The following is an 18,590-nucleotide window of genomic DNA, read 5'->3' on the forward strand; positions in this document are numbered from 1 at the left end:
CACTACTGATGACGCTGCTTCCGGCATCAGTTTTTGGTGTCTCTCTTCGTCTGATGCCTACCCTTTGACCTGTCCAGCAAGGGAGGCCCTGCCAGTAGCTACGCTGCCGCTGGTATAGCTCTCAGGGTCCTTGGCATACTCAAACCCCCTCACCACGATAAGGTGGAGACACCAACGAGGGGGATTATTGAATGTAGGAACACTAAATTGAGATTTCGCTGTCCCTACCAAACTGATTATTTCATATCAAATTCATACTAGTTGGATCTCTGTTACAAGTTGTGTAATGAAATTAGATAAGTAGTATGTTTGAACAAGTCTGTTTGCATGTGGTGATATTTTTTTAAAAAGTCTGTAGTGTTCAATGGCAGAGGCTTTGAAGTAGTTTTCTACAGTGGAGCCAAAAGATGTTGAACTCTGCTCTTAATATTATGTGACATCATGACTTATGGTGTGTGGGATAATATGAGAATTATGAACGATGTACGGAATAAGGTATTAATATTGTATTTCATCATTCTGTTGCATCGGTTAATGATATGATTTGCAGGGCCAATTTTGAAGGTGCTGCTGCTTGTTGTGTTTTGTAGACTGGTGGTGTGCTCTGCTGTCATGTAATAAACAAAAACTCCGTGATATTAGTCCACAAGCGAACTATACCGTGCTGTCATGTATTACAGATGTTATTTCTACAACATATTTGACCTTGTAAGGTCATCTTCAAGTAGATATTTTTGTGTAATTGCTGCACTGTATTGCCTCTTTTAGTTCATTGTTCTGAAACTTGGTGAAAATTAGTTATAAATTATTGTTGAATTTCATTAAAATCAGTTCAGAATTATTTGTTTTTTCAATTGATAGTTTGTATGGCCAGTACACTGCAGTCTCTTGAACTATGGAGTGGATTGTACACAGAGTCTTGTTATGGTGTAGAGTGGATGTGTTGTGTATGAGGTTCTCTATTATTCAGGGTGATGTAGAGCTGTGTGATTTTCATGGATGGTGGATAATACCACACCACCAGGCTATGAACATGACAAAAAGTTGCACTTTAAAGCCTGCCCCTGTGAATGGAATCATTAAAGGTGTTATTTGAGGTATAAGATAGTGCCATTTATGATAACTTTAGTTTCATATATTAATAACACATACTGACTAAAGCCTTTCACCAGCAGCAGATGCTAAATATACTATAAAGTGTGCTTCAGTCATTTGTAATTCTTATAATTTTGAAATTCATATGATGAGGACACTGATTAGTACCCTTTCAATAGCAGTATATATAAATCTGTGACTGGCAACATGCTGACCACTCACCTACATCTAGAATGTATGGTGTTAACCTCCACTCTCTATATGCATACTAAACATCGCTAATAATATGACATGTCTGTTGACAGAGATGCTGATGATGCCATCATCCGACCACTCCCACGAGTCAAGCGTCTGCTGTCTGATACTGTGTGCTTGCCACATCTGGTTCAGTTGTTGCTGACCTTTGATCCTGTGCTGGTGGAGAAAGTGGCAACACTGCTGTGTGAGGTGATGAGAGACAATCCGAACATCTCCACCCTCTATCTCACTGGGGTATTCTACTTCATCCTCATGTACACTGGGTCAAATGTCTTACCTGTGGCCCACTTCCTGCAGCTGACCCACACCAAGCAGGCCTTCAAAGGGAGTGATGTAAGTAGAACAGCTCATGCAGGTGGTATAACTAAATCCTGAACGTGTACCATTGTTGTGCCCTGTCCACTTCTCATCCTTACAGTTAATTTCCGTAGGATGCATTTTAATAATGAAGATCTTCATAACTTGTACTCTTCTCCAAGTATAAGTAGAATGATCAAGTCAAGGATGAGGTGGGCAGGGCATGTAGCACAAATGGGGGAGAAGAGGAATGCATATAGGATATTGGTGGGAAAGCCAGAAGGAAAGAGACTACTGGGAAGACCAAGACATAGGTGGGTGGACAATATTAAAATGGATCTTAGAGAGATAGAATGGAATGGTATGGATTGAATTGATCTGGCTCAGGATAGAGACCAGTGGAGGGCTCTTGTGAACACGGTAATGAACCTTTGGGTTCCATAAAATGGTGGGAAATTCTTGAGTAGCTGCAGAATTGGCAGTTCCTCAAGAAGGGCTCAGCTCCATGAGTAAGTAAGGATCAATTTTAATGTTGTCCTAATAGCATATGTAGTGGCAATCTGTAAATGCTGCATGTTGTTAAAGAACTGTTACGCATCACATAATTCCCATAGGAATTATTTCTAATGGCAACACATGTGTGGAATACATAATTAACATACAGATTATAATTAAGTAATGCCTGGTGGGGTAGCATGGTCACATTTACCATAACTGCAAAGTTGTCAGCTTGAACTCTACATCACATGCTGTTTGCAACAGTTTATATAGCATAAACAAACACAAGAGCCAAGCTGCAATCCAGACAGCTACCTGTGATGGCGTTAATAGTACAAGTGGTATTCTCTGATTACCCACTTGATATTAGCCAAGTTGTTCACAGCAGTGTTGTACCGTAACATCGTGTTGCATGTCATTTATCACTTCTTAATCACCATCTCAGAGGAAAACTTGTGTTAACAACCTTAAATTAACTTTTTTTTTTTTTAATTTTAAAATTATTTTTCACATCAGTGGTGAACTGCAGAAATTAAATTAAACTTAAGTAAAAAGTGAATTTTAAGATTTTGACACAAGTTCACATGTGGGACAGAAAATATGAAGCATTCACAACAAGCCTCAATTGCAATTTCTGCGTGTTGGCGTATAATCTCTAATTTTACAGTCATCCTACCTGGCAAACATAGTCCAAAATTAAAAATTTTAATTGAAAATGTGGGACCATTTTACCAGCTATTCATCTTATATGCCTGTATATGAGTCCTGCTGACAGTAGAAACTGAAGATTCGACAAGACTAACGCCAATGCCCACCATCTGTCACACAGTCTTGTATGAGATTTTGGGTTCTCAGCAACAGTGGTTATGAACTGTCTTGTAGCGTGTGGTACCCTGTAGTCTGGTAGGTGTTCACTGACGTTTTGGAGGAAACTGTTGCTTGACTGCATACCATATCATAGTCACCATCATTAGAATCTCAAATCTTCTGCTACTTGCATTCTTTTAGGTCCAGATGTTTTCCTCAGCACCTTGTTCTCATGATAATTCTACTCTGAAGATGGAGGCAGCATGTATCTCTGAAACACTGGTATGTGTTTACCAGACTACATGGTGTCACATCCCAGAGGACAGTAATCTGAACCAGGTAGAGGTTCTCAAGACACCCATGTAGTTCAGTAGATGGTTACTATTGTTTCGGAGGAAGTGCAATTAGGTCCAGTTCACATCATGGTCTGGTTTAGTAGTAGCCTTCCATTTTGTCCTTGCCTCTCAGTTGCCACTTACATGTGGTTTCACCATTAAAATTCTGAATTCACTCTTTTTAACCATGTGAGAGTTGAGTTTAATATCATGTCTTTGTTGAAGTCCATCTGAATAAATTTTATGCTAATTTAAACCGTGTAAACTTTCGGCTGTCTGAAATTGTAGATTATGGAAGATGAGGCAGTAGGAATGATAGTGCTCAGTTTGGGAATTACTGAACAAGGTCAGGTGAACTGAAGTACATCATTTCATGTTTGTTCATAGACCTTGCTGTCAGAAATCATGCAGAGGAGTATACTGGGTCAGTTGCTGCCAGAAGCAATGGTGAATTACTTGGAGAACCATGGGGCAGAGAAGTTTGCACAGATCTTTCTAGGAGAGTTTGACACACCTGAGGCTATTTGGAATGCAGAAATGAGGCAAGTCTCTAGCAGAATTAAGTTTGTTGTTATCGTCACTGTTAGATCTAGTTGTCTTGTTAAGAGTATTTCAGAATCTGTACATGTTTTTACAGCTTGGCCCACACATTTTACTTCTTTTTCTGGATTGATGTTTATAATTTCTAGGTTAGGGGTAGTGGATTTTGTTGTAGCTCATACTTTCAGTTTTTGTCTGTATATAATCTTTGGTCTCATCCATGATATGTATGCCGTGTCCGTCTTGTAGTGCACTCAGTTTCACCTGTTATTTCACAACATGTTTCGGCAACATAGTGCCATCATCAGGTGCTCCATTTATGTTAATCTCCTTCTCATAGCACCATTTTTGTTTATATGGGTTAATGGATGAAAAGTCTCCATTTTATTCTTTCCTCTTACAAGCTTTCCTTGTCAGTTTCTCGCAAGCTCTTTCCTCTCTTCCTGGTGTCTTTCATTATCTGGTTGAACTGCTTTGTTCTGGTCTCAAAGAATTACACTTCTAGTTCTTTCCCTTCTTGTTTTTCATGAATAAAGTCTGTTATGTGTGAAACATGAACTTCTATGATTATTTCTTTCATGTCAGAACCAGGTATAACCTGTTATCTGCCTCATGGAAAAACATTTCAGCAGATATTAATCTTGTCTCATCTGATATATGATGTTGTTTCCTGCTTTTTGCAAACTTACAGATGAAGTGTACATCATCACACAGACACTGTTTTACATCCAGTTTGATGTTGTTTCCTGCTTTTTGCAAACTTACAGATGAAGTGTACATCATCACACAGACACAGCTTCACATGCTGTTTTATCACTAAATCATCATCTTCAAGTGGATATACACAGAAAATTACATAAAAACTGCGAAGGATCTTAATTTAGTTGAAACTCTTATTTTGTTTAATTAATGTTTCAAATAGGATCCATCTTGCAATTGTATAAAATTAGTACTAAAAGAAATCCCTTGTCATCATATGACCATTTAAAAAGAAAGATATTAAAATGGTTACAGAATCACAGCTGCGAGACGGAAGTGAATACCATATAGTCAAACATGTCAAGGTCATTGCACCAGATGCAGAAACCTTTGACACACATCAATACTTGTGGTGACATAAGTGAAAGTTAAAAACTTCTGTGGGCATTCTCTAGTACACTTTCATTTTATTGGTTCAGATTGGCCTGCACCTTTATATTTGTATGTGGAAACAGAGCTTAGTGTGACATTCTGTCAACACTACCCATTATGGTCCATTCCATGTTGAGATATTGACCTTCTGGGTGCTTTTACATGTTTAAATCATTTATGCCTTCAAACAAATAAAGTAAAATGTAAAGGTAAGCTTGTCCCTGTACTTAATTGAATGGTTCAACATGAATACATGTGAGAGTGGATGTATATTTCCACACTCTTAACCTGAGAGCGAGATGGAGGTGAGTGGTTAGCTTCATTTCCCAGCCAGTTGTCCCTCAGGGGTACAGTCCCTGGTACTCATGGATAGGAGTTTGAATGGCCCTCAGAACCAGCCTGAACACTGCAGACCCCTGCCAGAATCAAACTAAAAAATTTGGTTTATACCACACTCTTGGTTTTTATACATAAATCTTTCTCACTGATAAGACAATTTGCACCATGCATAATTAAACCATTGTACTGGGCATAAAACGTTTTGTTGTGTACCATTGTAAGCATATAATTCTGATAAGTTACTCATTTTTATTTGCTCATCTTATAGGAGGTTGCTAATAGAGAAGGTTGCTGCACACATAGCAGAATTCAGTCCACGACTACGAAGCAACACACGAGCTCTGTATCAGTACTGTGCGATACCAGCTGTGCGCTATCCCCAGCTTGATGAGGAACTGTTCTGCAACATTTTCTACTTGCGTCATCTATGCGACAGCACTCGCTTCCCAGACTGGCCAATCAGTGAACCTGTGAGTAAAATGCTGCTGGTGCCGCAGATGCTGTCACTTTGCTGCTGCTAGTGGAAGCGATATGAACATTTTCAGTGCTTTGTCTAATAGGTTAAACTGCTGAAAGACGTGCTTGATGCATGGAAGAAAGAAGTGGAGAAGAAACCCCCAGTTATGTCTGTCGACGATGCTTATGAGGTTCTGGGCTTGCAACGTGGGGTGCAAAATGAAGAGGCTACTATCCGGAAAGCGTACTACCGTCTTGCACAGCAGTTCCACCCTGACAAGAACCCAGAGGGCAGGGTGAGTCAGGACTGTTTGTATGCACTGTAGAAAGTTCAACACAGGCTCTAAGAGAATCCAGAACCTTTTGACAGGTCAGAGTAAGGAAAGTGACACTGTGACTTTCTTTGCATTCTTTGTACAAATTTAATAGGATGGACATATGATGGTGAGGGCTTACCTATCTGCATGTTTTATGTCTGGAACTACTCTATAGATTTTTTTATTTTATTTTGGTTCATATTGGTATGGGACATGTTTTCATACCTGGCCTATGGTTTCTACATGATAAGAAGCATGGCAAGTAGCAGGGCAGTGGTTGGGCAGACTGTTAGGAGGGAGGGTGATGCATGCATATTTATTTAAGTTAGTACACTCAGTCAAGCCCACTGCACATTCTGCTTAGTTTGGCCACATCATGTAACCTCTCTTTACATGAAGCTCAAGTCAGTATCAGCTTTGTTGGAAGTGGCTCACTCTACAGGAAATTATAACATAATCTGAAATATGCACATCACTAACCCTTTAAAGCCCAGTAATCAGTGTATGTACCACTCAATTTAACACACCAAATTCCGCATTCTGTGCACAGAGTGTGTTTGTATGTTTCCTGTGGTTCTCACAATAAACAGCATTTGTCCCCCAAAAAGCATTTACAGGTTGGTCTTTGTAGCAAAGATATAATGAACTGAATTTTTATATATTATTTAGAAGAAATAAAATCTGTGAAGGATTAAGATGCACAAATTTATTTGAAATATTTCTTGGTGTAGCATATATTTGAGTAAATTTCAAGAGAAATAATGTATATTTTTGTGCAATGATGTTCCTTTTCTTTGCAACAAAAGATTTTTATTTGCAGTGAAAGAGCACAGACAGCAGTGCTATTTAGTTATGGAAATTCACAAATAACATGTTTGGAACATGTGAGTACTCAATACTGGGGTACACCTTTCCAACTCTATTAGATTTAGTTCCATCTTGTTTACTTCTTCAATTAGAATTCAGTATTATGCTAATAAAAATAAACAAAAAAAAAAAAAACTCCGTGATTGTAGTCCGCAAGTGAACTATACTGACCGAGCGACCGCCGCTTGTCGGTGAAGTTTAGTGCCAACTTTTGCAGATAGAGGGTGTCACATGGACAGTGAAAGGAATCCCCAACGCCGTTAATTTCGGGCTTCTAGACTGGAGCCGCTATTTCCTTGAAATAGATCCTCGGTTATCATCACGAGGCTGAGTGGACTACGTTCCAGACCCACTACTTCTTCTTCAAAAAAATCTGGTAGCGCCGGGAATCGAACCCGGACCTCTGGATCTGTAGCCAGGAACACTGACCACTAGAAAATAAACACGAAATATTAACCTTTTGAACTTACTTGTGTAAGTTCATTGTACAGTTCCCACAGTCTCCAAGCCTTTCAGGTACAGCTGTAATGCTTAATCAGTTATTATCCATTTAAATTTGTATGTCAGTAATTATGTTTAACCATTGTCTTTAATTTAAATTTGATACAGAGAGCAGAAGGAAATTGCTTCATACAAAAGTCACGTCTGCAATAAAGTAAAAATAAGTTCTAGTCCATAAATTTAAAATGTGATAAAATTAGAAAGTAACCAAATTTTTCCATCAACAGAGGTGTTTGCTACTGCTTGAGTGTTCCCAGGATTGTGTTCCGACTCTGCGACCACATCCAAGCATCCAGATAGGCTGCTTTAAGCATTGTGATGGAGCGATAAGCTCTTCCCATGTTTCTTGCAGGACCGTTTTGAGAGTGTAAATAGAGCGTATGAGTTCCTCTGCAGCCGTAGCTCTTGGGCTGGTCAGGGACCAAACCCTGACAATGTAGTGTTGATCCTGAGGACCCAGAGCATTCTGTTCCATCGCTACTCAGAAGGTGAGTTTGCAGAATTTTTTTCATTTTTGGTGAATTCTTAATAGGATAATATCCATCATCTGTTCCATCATTAGGCTCAGTGGAGTGTCCAAGAGGCTCTGTAGTTCTGCAATCATGTTTTTTAGTGGTCTCATCCATACTTCTAGTGTCAGGCCCAAACCACACAATTTTCTGTCAGATGTGCAACTTTGCAACTTTTAACACATTAGCCAATGTGCGTCAGTTGTGTGCTGGTTTGTGTACAGGCTCAGAAGAAGTGCTGGGTACAAGTACTGAAGTTATCTCTGTGCCTAATTAATTAAGCATTATGCTCTGAACATGTATGGGGCACTGGAGGTATAACTTCACGGTGCTAGATGGAGGTGGGTGGTCAGCTTCACATCCTTATCACTTTAAACCCATTTTATGGGAGGCTGGGTGGGCCATGGAGCTGGTCAGCATGCTTGCCCCTGCCGGGAATCAATCCCAGATTCATGGTAGTCCAGCCCATAGACTAGTTTCTGTTGAAACAATTTTTCTTTCTCTAATTATGGAGCCACTTAGATCTTTATGTCAAAACCTCATCTGTAACTGTGCACAGGAACAGTTCCTGCTGACTGATGATTCTATGCAAAATATCGGCTGCCTGTGTATACTGCACATGTCAGGAAATGTGTTGCGGTATATTTGCTCAAAGCAACAGCCGTTTCTAGTCAACTGCTCTGAAGCAACATTTATTTTTAGGCAACAGCCCCGAAACAGACAACAGATTGATGTCCATTGCTAGGCAGGGGATTCTTAATAAGCAAGAATAGACAACTGCTGCTAGGGAATGGCTCAGTAAACACGTTCCTGTGGCAATGGATATGCATGCAATAGAGGAACAGTGTTTTCTGTGTGGTCTATGCTGAGCTGTTATAAGCAAGGGAAAAGGTCAGAGTTCAGTCAGTCAGTCTTTGAAGAGGAGACTCAGTTGGAGTTGCAAGAGTGCTGAGTAGATAGTCAGAGGGTGAAGAGAACACAATGAGATTGTTGTGATATGGCTGCGAGTCAGGTGTAAGGGAGATACGGAGTTGGAAGGGAGCTGCCATTCACAGAGGTCTTGAGCCCGGAAGCAGAGGAATAGCCATTGTTAGAAGATGTTACCAGGCAACTACTAGTGAAGACACGGCAGGTTGGAAAAGACTTACTAGTGTGCTCGAGTGATTTGTAACTTGTGAAGATCATCAATAGTACTATATTTAAGTGTAATTACAAGTTGTGTGTTGAAGTTGTCAATGAATGCAATATCCAACCCAAAACCCCGTTAAGGGTTACCACCTTCTCATGACAGTATGCATTATCAGGTTTCATGAAAATCTGTTTAGCGTTCTCAAATTGTTACATGTTGGCAGACAGACATATGATGAAACTTCCAGCACATTTTTGCAAGTTTTTGTTAAATAATATTTTATTTTTTCAGTTTATGTCTTTAAGTGCAGTGTTGCCAATATGTGCACTGTGTTTCAGAGTTGCACCCATACAAGTATGCTGGTTATCCTCAGCTAATCAAGACCATACAGCTTGAGACAGCCGATGATCAGCTGTTCTCAAAGTCTGCCCCCCTGCTGGCTGCTGCTAGTGAGCTGGCATATCACACAGTGCACTGCTCTGCCCTGAATGCTGAGGAACTGAGACGGGAGAAGGGACTTGATGTGAGTGGCTACACAAATGTCTTATGTATTACTTGCTTCTGACTACAAACTAAAATACTGATCTAGCAGTTCATCCTGTTTGTCACATTCAGTAAATATCCAGTGTGATTCAGATTGTTGTTTTCTGGGTTGTCACAGTTGGTGGTCTTATAGGTGAATATCACCATTTTGAAGGATTGTGCTGAATTGAGTGGAATGAGGACACAGTCAAGTTATATAGGCTGGTTGTAAGGAAGATTTTTTTTTTTTTTGTAAATTCACTTAGTGGGGGGTGGAGTCCAGCTGGGTCCACTCAGCATGGCGGCCACTGATTGGCCTATTGTACCTGCCCTGGGTGATTATGATGATGGAGAATTTGGTGGAATGGAGATTGGCAGGGCAAACTGAAGTACTTGGAGAAAACCCGCCCAAGCGCCACTTTGTCCATCACAAATCCCACTTGACCAGACCTGGGATCAAACCTGGGCTGCTGCGGTTGGAAGCCAGCGACTAACCGCTTGAGCTGTGGCGCGACCAAGGAAGATGGTTACTCAGATCCGCAGAACACCATTAAAAATGGTGAACAACAAATGAGAGAAAACTGCTGTAAGGAGCATAACAACTCACAGAAGATACGGCTCCAGTATAGTTGCTTGCTTATTTGGTTATGTGGGTGTTCTTATTGTTGACCAGTCACTGCTTGAATTATTTAGTAGCAAGATACTTTGATTCTAGGTACTGCTGGATGCATATTCACGCTGTGTGTCTGTGCTGAGTGCATCGTCCAAAACCAGTGAGGTGAGCGTTCAGGTGTGCACACACATTACACGTTGCTTTGGGGTAGCAGCCCAGTTCCGGGGGTGCAGAGAAGTGATGATGGAGATGCCACAGTTGGTGAAGGATGTTTGCCACATCCTATACTTCAAGCACCTGACTCGGCTCTGCTCTGTGGCCACAGAGTGTGTGAGTTCACTTGCTGTGGACCACATGCTGCAGATGATGCTGTTGCAAGCAGGGGTCCTCTGGCATTTACTGCTCTTCATGTTCAGTTATGACTTCACCCTTGAGGAGGGTGGCGTGGAGCGCAGCGAAGAGGCAAACCAGCAGGTATCACCTTTTGTTTCCTGAAGGTCTTGCAAGTTCAAGTATAGCAGGGAAATGAAGCCCCTCATGTTTTTATATCATTACCATGTGAATATACAGACAAAAATTTGTTTATTTTGTTTAATTACTTGTATAGAGCAGGAAGTGCATGAGAAATATTTATCTGTTTGGACTTTGCTAGTGTCTAATGGGGTTTCTGTGCTTTTGTGTTTTCATCCAGTAAATTATCGTGATACTCACATATGAACAGGTGACTTAAGTCTCTTGAAAACCTTCCCACCATTTCTGCACCATATTGATGCTGCGAACTGTAAAGGGTATTTATACAAATAAAACCCAAAGCCTAACTGTAGAGGCTTTTTAAATAATTTAAGAATAAAACCAGAAGCCTGTCTATCTCAGAATGGATTCAGAGGCCTAATTTTTTTTTAAAAACAATCCAAAGGCTTGATCTTATGGCTTTGGAGGCAAATTCTAATTCACAGACTTTAGTAGGAGGTTCATCTACAAAACATCTCTTGTGACTGAATTGTGGGCTCTTTTAAATATGTAAATAGCCAGTGCACTGTCCCATTGTACTCCAGTTTTATCTCTAGTATCTGAAGAATGCAGAATACAGTAGAACTTGGTTATAACGTCATCAAAGGGACCTAAGAATAGTGTCGTTATAAACGAATGTCGTTGTAACCGAAATGGGCACTTCCACAGTAGCCTTATGTTAGTCACGTAAAAATCTACCAAAAACCGAGTTAAAATGTTGCATTTTTTAGTGAAATACGTAGTTAAGTACAGACTAACGTAACATTAACGTGGAATTGCCCAAATGTGTAATATCAAAGACATATTACAGCGCTTTTCACTGACAATACACACAATATTTCACGAATCACTTTAACTTTCTCTTCANCCCACACCCTTGTTTTCGCATAAAACCCACGCTCTTCTTGCGCGGTGGTATTCTTCCAGGACATTCACGTCAGCAAGTAGAGAAAGTGAGGGTGGGCAGACACATCGAATTTTCCCACGATATCAATGAAATTCAGGAATGAAAATGACGTTACATACGAGGTTGATGCATTTGTGCATGTCGTAGTAAGCAAGGTATAAAAACAGTAGCTTTATGAGGAATTAGTTCGTACCATTGAATATTTGACGCAATAGACAAGGTGTCGCAGAAACCGATGTTGCTATAACCAAGTTTTACTGTATCTGACCACTACAGTAGACCCTTGCCGATCTGGAGTAATTGGAGCGGGAGGTTATCTGGATTAAGCAAAAAAGCTAGCTTTAAAAAAAATTTAGAACACAAATAAATGGAAAATGTAATGATGTGAGTGATGCTGGTGAAAATAAATAACAAAAATCACTGTAGAGCCCTTTATTTAAAAACTATGAAAAGACAACATATTTATTCATTGATAGAAAACTCAGAAGTTGTACTCGTTTTTGAATGTAATAGTGCAGGCTTGAAGAAACTGTCAAGTTTTGTATGGACAAGTGACTCATCTGCCTCCGTAAATGCTGTGTTGTCTGAAGAGACAAGTGACTCATATGCGTTCCTAAATGCTCAATCTTGAACAGCATTCTTCTTATTTTAATCGGGATTAACTGACATCTGGATTAACTGTAACTGGATTATCAAGGGTTTACTATACTTGATCTGTTATGTCAGAATCCACAGTACTGATCCCTAATATTTTCACACATATATGGAGGTAACCTTGATAAGAGTTTTGGATAAATGCACTGTAAATAAGAGTGCAGTTTCTCAATGATTATGAAATAGCCCAGATGCCAGTTTATGATCCACTGATGTACTTGCATCAGTGACAGCTGTAAATGAATGAGATTTAGAAGTATGGCACTATGTTGATCTTCAGCTGTTGGTTTCAGGAAGTGGCAAATAAACTTGCGAAATTGGCAGTGCGGGCATGTGCCAGGCTTGGAGGCTACTTGACAGGAGATTTGGAGTCGCCATACAATTCTGTGACGCAGGAAATCCTCAACAGACTCCTGACACCATATGTGGCTCGACAGCTGAGCTTGGACAAACCTGAAGAGGTCAGTAGATCTCAGAGACGGTGTTGCTGAATCTTATACACTTTATTTCTTAATGTAATTTACACACAATAATTTTTTGTTGTGAAATAAAAAAAAAAAAGAAAGAAGCCCCTTGTATTTCATGTGTTCCATTCTTATAAATGAAAAGTTTTATCTTCAGGGTCTGAAAGAGATGGCACAGGTATAAAAATGTAAGGAGCAAGTGAAAGAGATTTTCTCTTTCCTGCATCTGACTGTGCAGCTGGTGGGTGGACAGTAAACTTAATACTTCGCGGACTGGTGATTTAAATATTTAAATCACCCTGGGGGCCGGCATTTTTAAACCTACTACCCTAACTTGTCCACTGTTCACTATAAAAATTAATATAAAATCTCCTAATTAATTTTATGAACTAAAATTTTTGGAGAACACTTACCAATACTCCTACAAGTGCTTGAGAGTGTGATATTTCTGGAAACATTCCCCTTTGTGAAGTGGCATTACACAGAACTTGCACATGAAGACAGTCATACTCCTTTTGTTATGTACTGCGTAAAGATGGCATCACCTAGAAGGCTGCTTCCCCTTGGCATGTTCACTCTTCACAATTTTCATGAGGGTATGTTTCCGCATATCACCTGAGAGTCATAGCATGTCAAAGAAACTATCTCCAAAAAACAGTTCCACTACTTCAGACACTTGCGGTGGGTCTGATGGAATTTGCTTCACCCCTGGATTTCCAGTAAACTGTCCCAGAGCAGGCATTTTGTCTACTTTTCCCCATGTGGCTGTCCCTGCAATGTTGCTACCTGCACTTTCGTCAGAGCTACTATCACTTTCACTGTCTGTGGCCACAATTTTTGTTCGCTCCTGCCACACTCACTATCAGATTATGAGTCGCTACCACTAGCAGACTCACAAGGGACGTCAGATAGCTCATCGGAGCACAAGTCAGATATTTCTTGTTCTCCGAGAAAACGCTTGGACCTCAACCTCTTCCAACCTCAGTCCATTTTGCACTAGTAACTTCCTGCCTGGTGCATGCAGCTGGAAGATGAACAAAGGCATTTTCTTTTGGAGTGGGAAAGGAAAACAGTTGGGTCATAAACAGCAGGGTCATGTTACTGACTATGAAGCAAACATTCAAGAGGTCTATCACGCACCAGTCATGCGTCTGCCTGGCGCCGGTGCAAGGTATAGTGTGTTTCAACATAACATGTCCTAAAATCATAATAATATACCACCGGTCCACCACATTTAAAAGCGCTGGGCATAAAAATGTGCCACCGGTCCGCAAAGTGTTAATAGGAGCTCTGCAGGGTTGCAGATGTGCCCAAAATAACACATATGAACCACCAACTGGATAATCTGCATGTGAATAATTCATAGTATGCCGTAGTTCTGAAAATTATTTCTTTAACTTCTTGCTTTGGTTGTAATGGTTGGCTTTTTTAAACAAGAATTCATCTTTATGTATTGGTCTTTATGACTTTTTTTGCAGAAGTGGAAATGACAGACCATAGAAGTTTTGTCAAGATAGCTGGCCTTCAGGCAAACAATATAACTTCTGGTTTCCTAAGTATGAACTTATTCATGGCTGTACTGTCAAGTCTAAAAACATTCACTGCTTAGTACTGTGGATAATATACACACATTGAATATATCACTGTTTTCTTGCAGTCAGAATTTAAGATGATTGTTGATATTTCAGATGCTAAATTAGAAAAGAGGCTTCACCTTGTATTCATGTAAAGAGCAACCTTTAATTATCCTGAACAAGCAAACAGTTCACCTCGAGTTTTGAATCTTTTTTGAGCAGATCCTAAAGATGCTCAACAGCAACTGTGAGACTCCATACTTGCTGTGGAACAATGGGACACGAGCTGAACTGTGTGAATTCCTGGACCAGCAGTGCTGCATGGGCACCAACAGCAGTGACCCATTGTGTGGAATTGAGTTTGTGTACACTGCCCACAGGAAGGAGCTCGTGGTTGGGGAGATCTTTGTGAGAATATACAATCAGCAGCCCACTTACACGATACAAGTTAGTGTTTACATTGGCAGAACTGATTCCTTATGTGTTTTTAGTGTTATCAAATTTTGTTTCGCTTGACTCGTGTGTGAGTAGGGCTTATTTTTTTTAACCTCTTTTTGTCTTCTATATGGCATGCTTGATTTAAATAGAACACTGTGTACTGTAAGCCTGGTGGATTGGTACAGCCTGTAGAAGTGTTTTGTCACTATTTGTGAATATCTTATGTCCATTTTGGTTATGATAACGGTGTAATCTTTTAAATAGTTTCCAGTGTTACAGAGGGATATGCTTCCTCCATCTGCCCTGAAGAGGGAGGTGACATGTCCTTCAAAAATTGTGATAAGCTCTCTGGAAAGATCACAGTCCAAGTTTTTACTGGCATGGAAACCTCAGATCTGATATAAGGCCACAGAGCTTGAATTGAATGTACTTGAACCACAACAAGAGAGAATCACTTAGATGAAAGGTTCCTCTGAAACACTGGTACAGGTGCTCCTCAGTTATGTGACAGTTGTGTTACAAAAATAAGTTACGTAGAGTGAAATCGCATAAATTGAACAAAATTTTCCCTATAAGAATGAATGGCAATGTTTGAGATCTGCTACAAGAAGTGTCGAGAGTATTCTTGTCATTAATTAAAGTGACTACCTTATGCAGTACAGTACATCTTTCTTCTTATTCCAATAATATGTGCATCATTTTAGCATGAATAAATTGTTTTGATGATTATACTTTTTTAAAGCTAGTGGGGTGGGACTAAGTCCCTTGTACTGCGGCCACTTCTGGCCTACTGTACCAGCCCCAGATGATAAGTGAGGGTGATTGTGGAGCAATTGGTGGAATGAAGATTGGCAGGGGAACTGAAGTACTTGGAGAAAACCTGCCCCAGCGCCACTTTGTCCACCACAAATCCCACTTGACCAGACCCAGGATCAAACCCGGGCCGCCACTGTGGGAAGCCAGCAACTAACCACTTGAGCTATGGCGCTGCCTTCTTGATGATTATTTACTTTGCATAAAGAATGATGAACATTGCTAAGAAATTGATTGCATATTATCTGTGAGATGTGCACATAAATCTGTCACCATTGAATCAAAATCACATGTCCAGTTAAGAAGCATATTAACAAGATGATATATTTAAGCATTCTGCTGCATCAGTATATTTCTATTCACTATGCAACATATTTCCTCCTCCTCTTTTTCACATTCACAACATGTTTTGGCCATATGTGGCCATCATCAGGTGTTCTTTTGTCAAAACTGTTTCACTGTGTGGTACATCCCGCTTCACATTTCACACATGAATGCAGTATGTCCTAATTTAAAATAATGCAGTCTATTAAAAACAGTAAAAAATCAATAAAACTCTATAAAGTCTCTTTAAATTTAGTTAATTTTTCCCCCCAATATTTTGCTTAGGGGTTGTATCTTTATCCAGACACTGCTGTGTAGATTTTCTTTGTTTGGATTACTTGTGCAGCAGCATGGGTTTTTGTGTGTATGTAGCTCTTGAAATATTGATGTAGTTATCATGGATATTCATAAGGTCTACATAAATGGAACACCACTACCACCACACAGTCAGGGGGCATACATGATAACTACATCAGTAGAAGAGGTTGCTCAACTAGGCCAAACTTCTCCTTCACCCCTTCATTCCTCCTCTACCACCCACACCATACCTTTACTCCCCTTTGTCTTGACCATTCTTGATCAGCTCACAGGCAGTTCACATTTTGAAACTGGTCCAAACTGGTTGCTCACTTTAAAATGAGTCATAACAGGGAATAGGAGCTGGGATACTTCAGTTGGTGTAGCAGTGGGCTATGGGCTGGATGGCCAATGAATTGGGGTTTGAGTTCTGGCAAGGAAAAAAGATTTTTCTTTTCTCCACAGCGTCCAGACTGGCTGTGGGGCCTGCCCAGCCTCCTATCCAGTGGGTACCAGGGCTGAATTGGCTAGAGCGTGAAGCTGACCTCTATCTAGTTCCAAGGTTTTGGAGTTTGTGGAGCTATTACCTTCACTCCCTCATATGGCTTCTTGGCATGGTGATTAATTAATTAAGCACTTTACCAGCTTTTATGTAGCAAGGAATACCTGTAGCTATTTGCCAGACTATGCACATTTCAGAATATTGTGATCATAAGAACTTCACCTCTCATATGTTGACTCCTTTTCACATGATTTCCAGAACCCTAAAGGCTTTAGCATCGACCTGCTGGAGTTCCTAGCGAAGCAGTCTGACCACCTGGGCTCAGTGGGGAGCGTCTCACTATCATCAGAGGACAAAGAGAGATTGATGCATGTCATTATGGCACTGGAAGCTCTCTATAACGTCATAAAAAACAATCCAGGTACCTGACAAGTTCTCAATTCTGGGCCCACTTCCTGTTTTCCTATTGACCTACCTACACACATAGCGAAGTTTTTTTTTAAATAACTAACAAACAAAGTGACTGAACTCCATTATACAGAATTCTGCGGTTTGGAGCCAAAAAATATATCATGATCATTACAGAATCCTGAATTTATTTTGAGCCACTTCATTACAGGTTGCATCTTTGCATCATGCTTCAGAAACACCTTTTTAATGTCATCCTCATATCTATTTCTGTCTCTCCCAGCAGTTATCTTCCCTTATGATTTTCCACTCATAATTTATATGAAGTGCTTATATCCTTCGTGTATTCTATAGATTTATCCATCTCACTTTAACCTTTAACGTCCGAAGTCCTCCGTTTGTGCCAGTGATGAGTATAGTCGTCATGGCCAAAGTACCCCGTTTTGGCCAGTCGGGCATTTAAACTCTGCTAGTGGAGGCGTGCGCACATGCCGCTAGTAGAAGCGCATGCACAGCCCTAAATATTTATTTTTATATGTAGTAATTACCAGACAGACTTGAGTAAAACCCTAATAGAGGAATTAAAATGATACCTAAGTGAACAACAGCAAAAAAGAATATACGTATGAGTCATGCCCAAACTCATCCACGAGCCAGTACTTTTATTGCAGATTCTGCAGATTAATGTTAAAAATATATAGTAAAATTCACTGTACATACCTTTTTCGTTGTTATCTGCTTGATGTATATATAGGCTGAAATGAAACTACAGAATTCGATGTCACTGTGAGCATACAGAAAACAGATCACACTCTGTATCTCAGCCATGATGAAACTGTCCACGCCCATAGAAAGGCCAATAATCTATTGCAGCTATAACGGAAGGTCTTGGCACTGAAGAAGGGCCCCTCTAGCTCTTTTTCTTGAATAGCATTCTTTCATTCTTCTGTCCTTTAGCCAAAAGATTGAAAATTTGAAGGGTGTAACAAGATGTAAGGTTTCCCAGCAGAGAACCAAATGATTTTATTGCTTCTATCTGTTTTATGACACCAGGGTCTGCTAAAAATTTGTCAGGTATTACCAACAGAAATGAATTTATAATGCAGAACAACTCTGTGAAGAACTGGAAAAATATTTTTTTCAGTATGTATCAAAATAAAAGAAAAAAAATTGAAAAAGAGTATAATTCTTTGTACAGAAATTTTCAAATAATCCGTTATAATATGCAACACTATGTTCTTTGCTGATACAAACAAAGATAATTCCATCCATTTATCATAAAAATTATGTTAGATACAGCATTTTTAAAGACATTGCTTATAATTGTTTAAGCGCCCTAACAGGAACAGACATTTAAATGCGCACCAGCAGTGGGCATTTAAATAAACTCCGGCCAGCTGAAGCTTACTACCATTTTGGCTTTTAAAGGTTAAGTGAACTGTTCACGTTGTGACGGAGCAGGTTGGCTCAGTTGGTAACCCCCCC

General features: G+C 39.9%; 1 protein-coding gene across 2 annotated transcripts in view; it reads left to right on the plus strand.

Annotated features, from left to right (window-relative positions):
• The window catches only part of LOC111863245 (dnaJ homolog subfamily C member 13), a 49,334-nt gene that overhangs the window by 16,799 nt on the left and 13,945 nt on the right, over positions 1 to 18,590 (plus strand). For both annotated transcript variants that reach the window (XM_023849376.2, XM_023849377.2), the window contains exons 19-28: positions 1,401 to 1,686; positions 3,678 to 3,832; positions 5,569 to 5,770; positions 5,861 to 6,052; positions 7,794 to 7,929; positions 9,418 to 9,602; positions 10,317 to 10,688; positions 12,579 to 12,746; positions 14,546 to 14,770; positions 16,956 to 17,118. In XM_023849376.2, the coding sequence (XP_023705144.1) occupies positions 1,401 to 1,686; positions 3,678 to 3,832; positions 5,569 to 5,770; positions 5,861 to 6,052; positions 7,794 to 7,929; positions 9,418 to 9,602; positions 10,317 to 10,688; positions 12,579 to 12,746; positions 14,546 to 14,770; positions 16,956 to 17,118 (2,084 nt within the window). The remainder of the gene's footprint in view (positions 1 to 1,400; positions 1,687 to 3,677; positions 3,833 to 5,568; positions 5,771 to 5,860; positions 6,053 to 7,793; positions 7,930 to 9,417; positions 9,603 to 10,316; positions 10,689 to 12,578; positions 12,747 to 14,545; positions 14,771 to 16,955; positions 17,119 to 18,590) is intronic.

This window comes from Cryptotermes secundus, unplaced genomic scaffold (assembly GCF_002891405.2).
Source record: "Cryptotermes secundus unplaced genomic scaffold, Csec_1.0 scaffold929, whole genome shotgun sequence".
NCBI classification, from domain to species: domain Eukaryota; kingdom Metazoa; phylum Arthropoda; class Insecta; order Blattodea; family Kalotermitidae; genus Cryptotermes; species Cryptotermes secundus.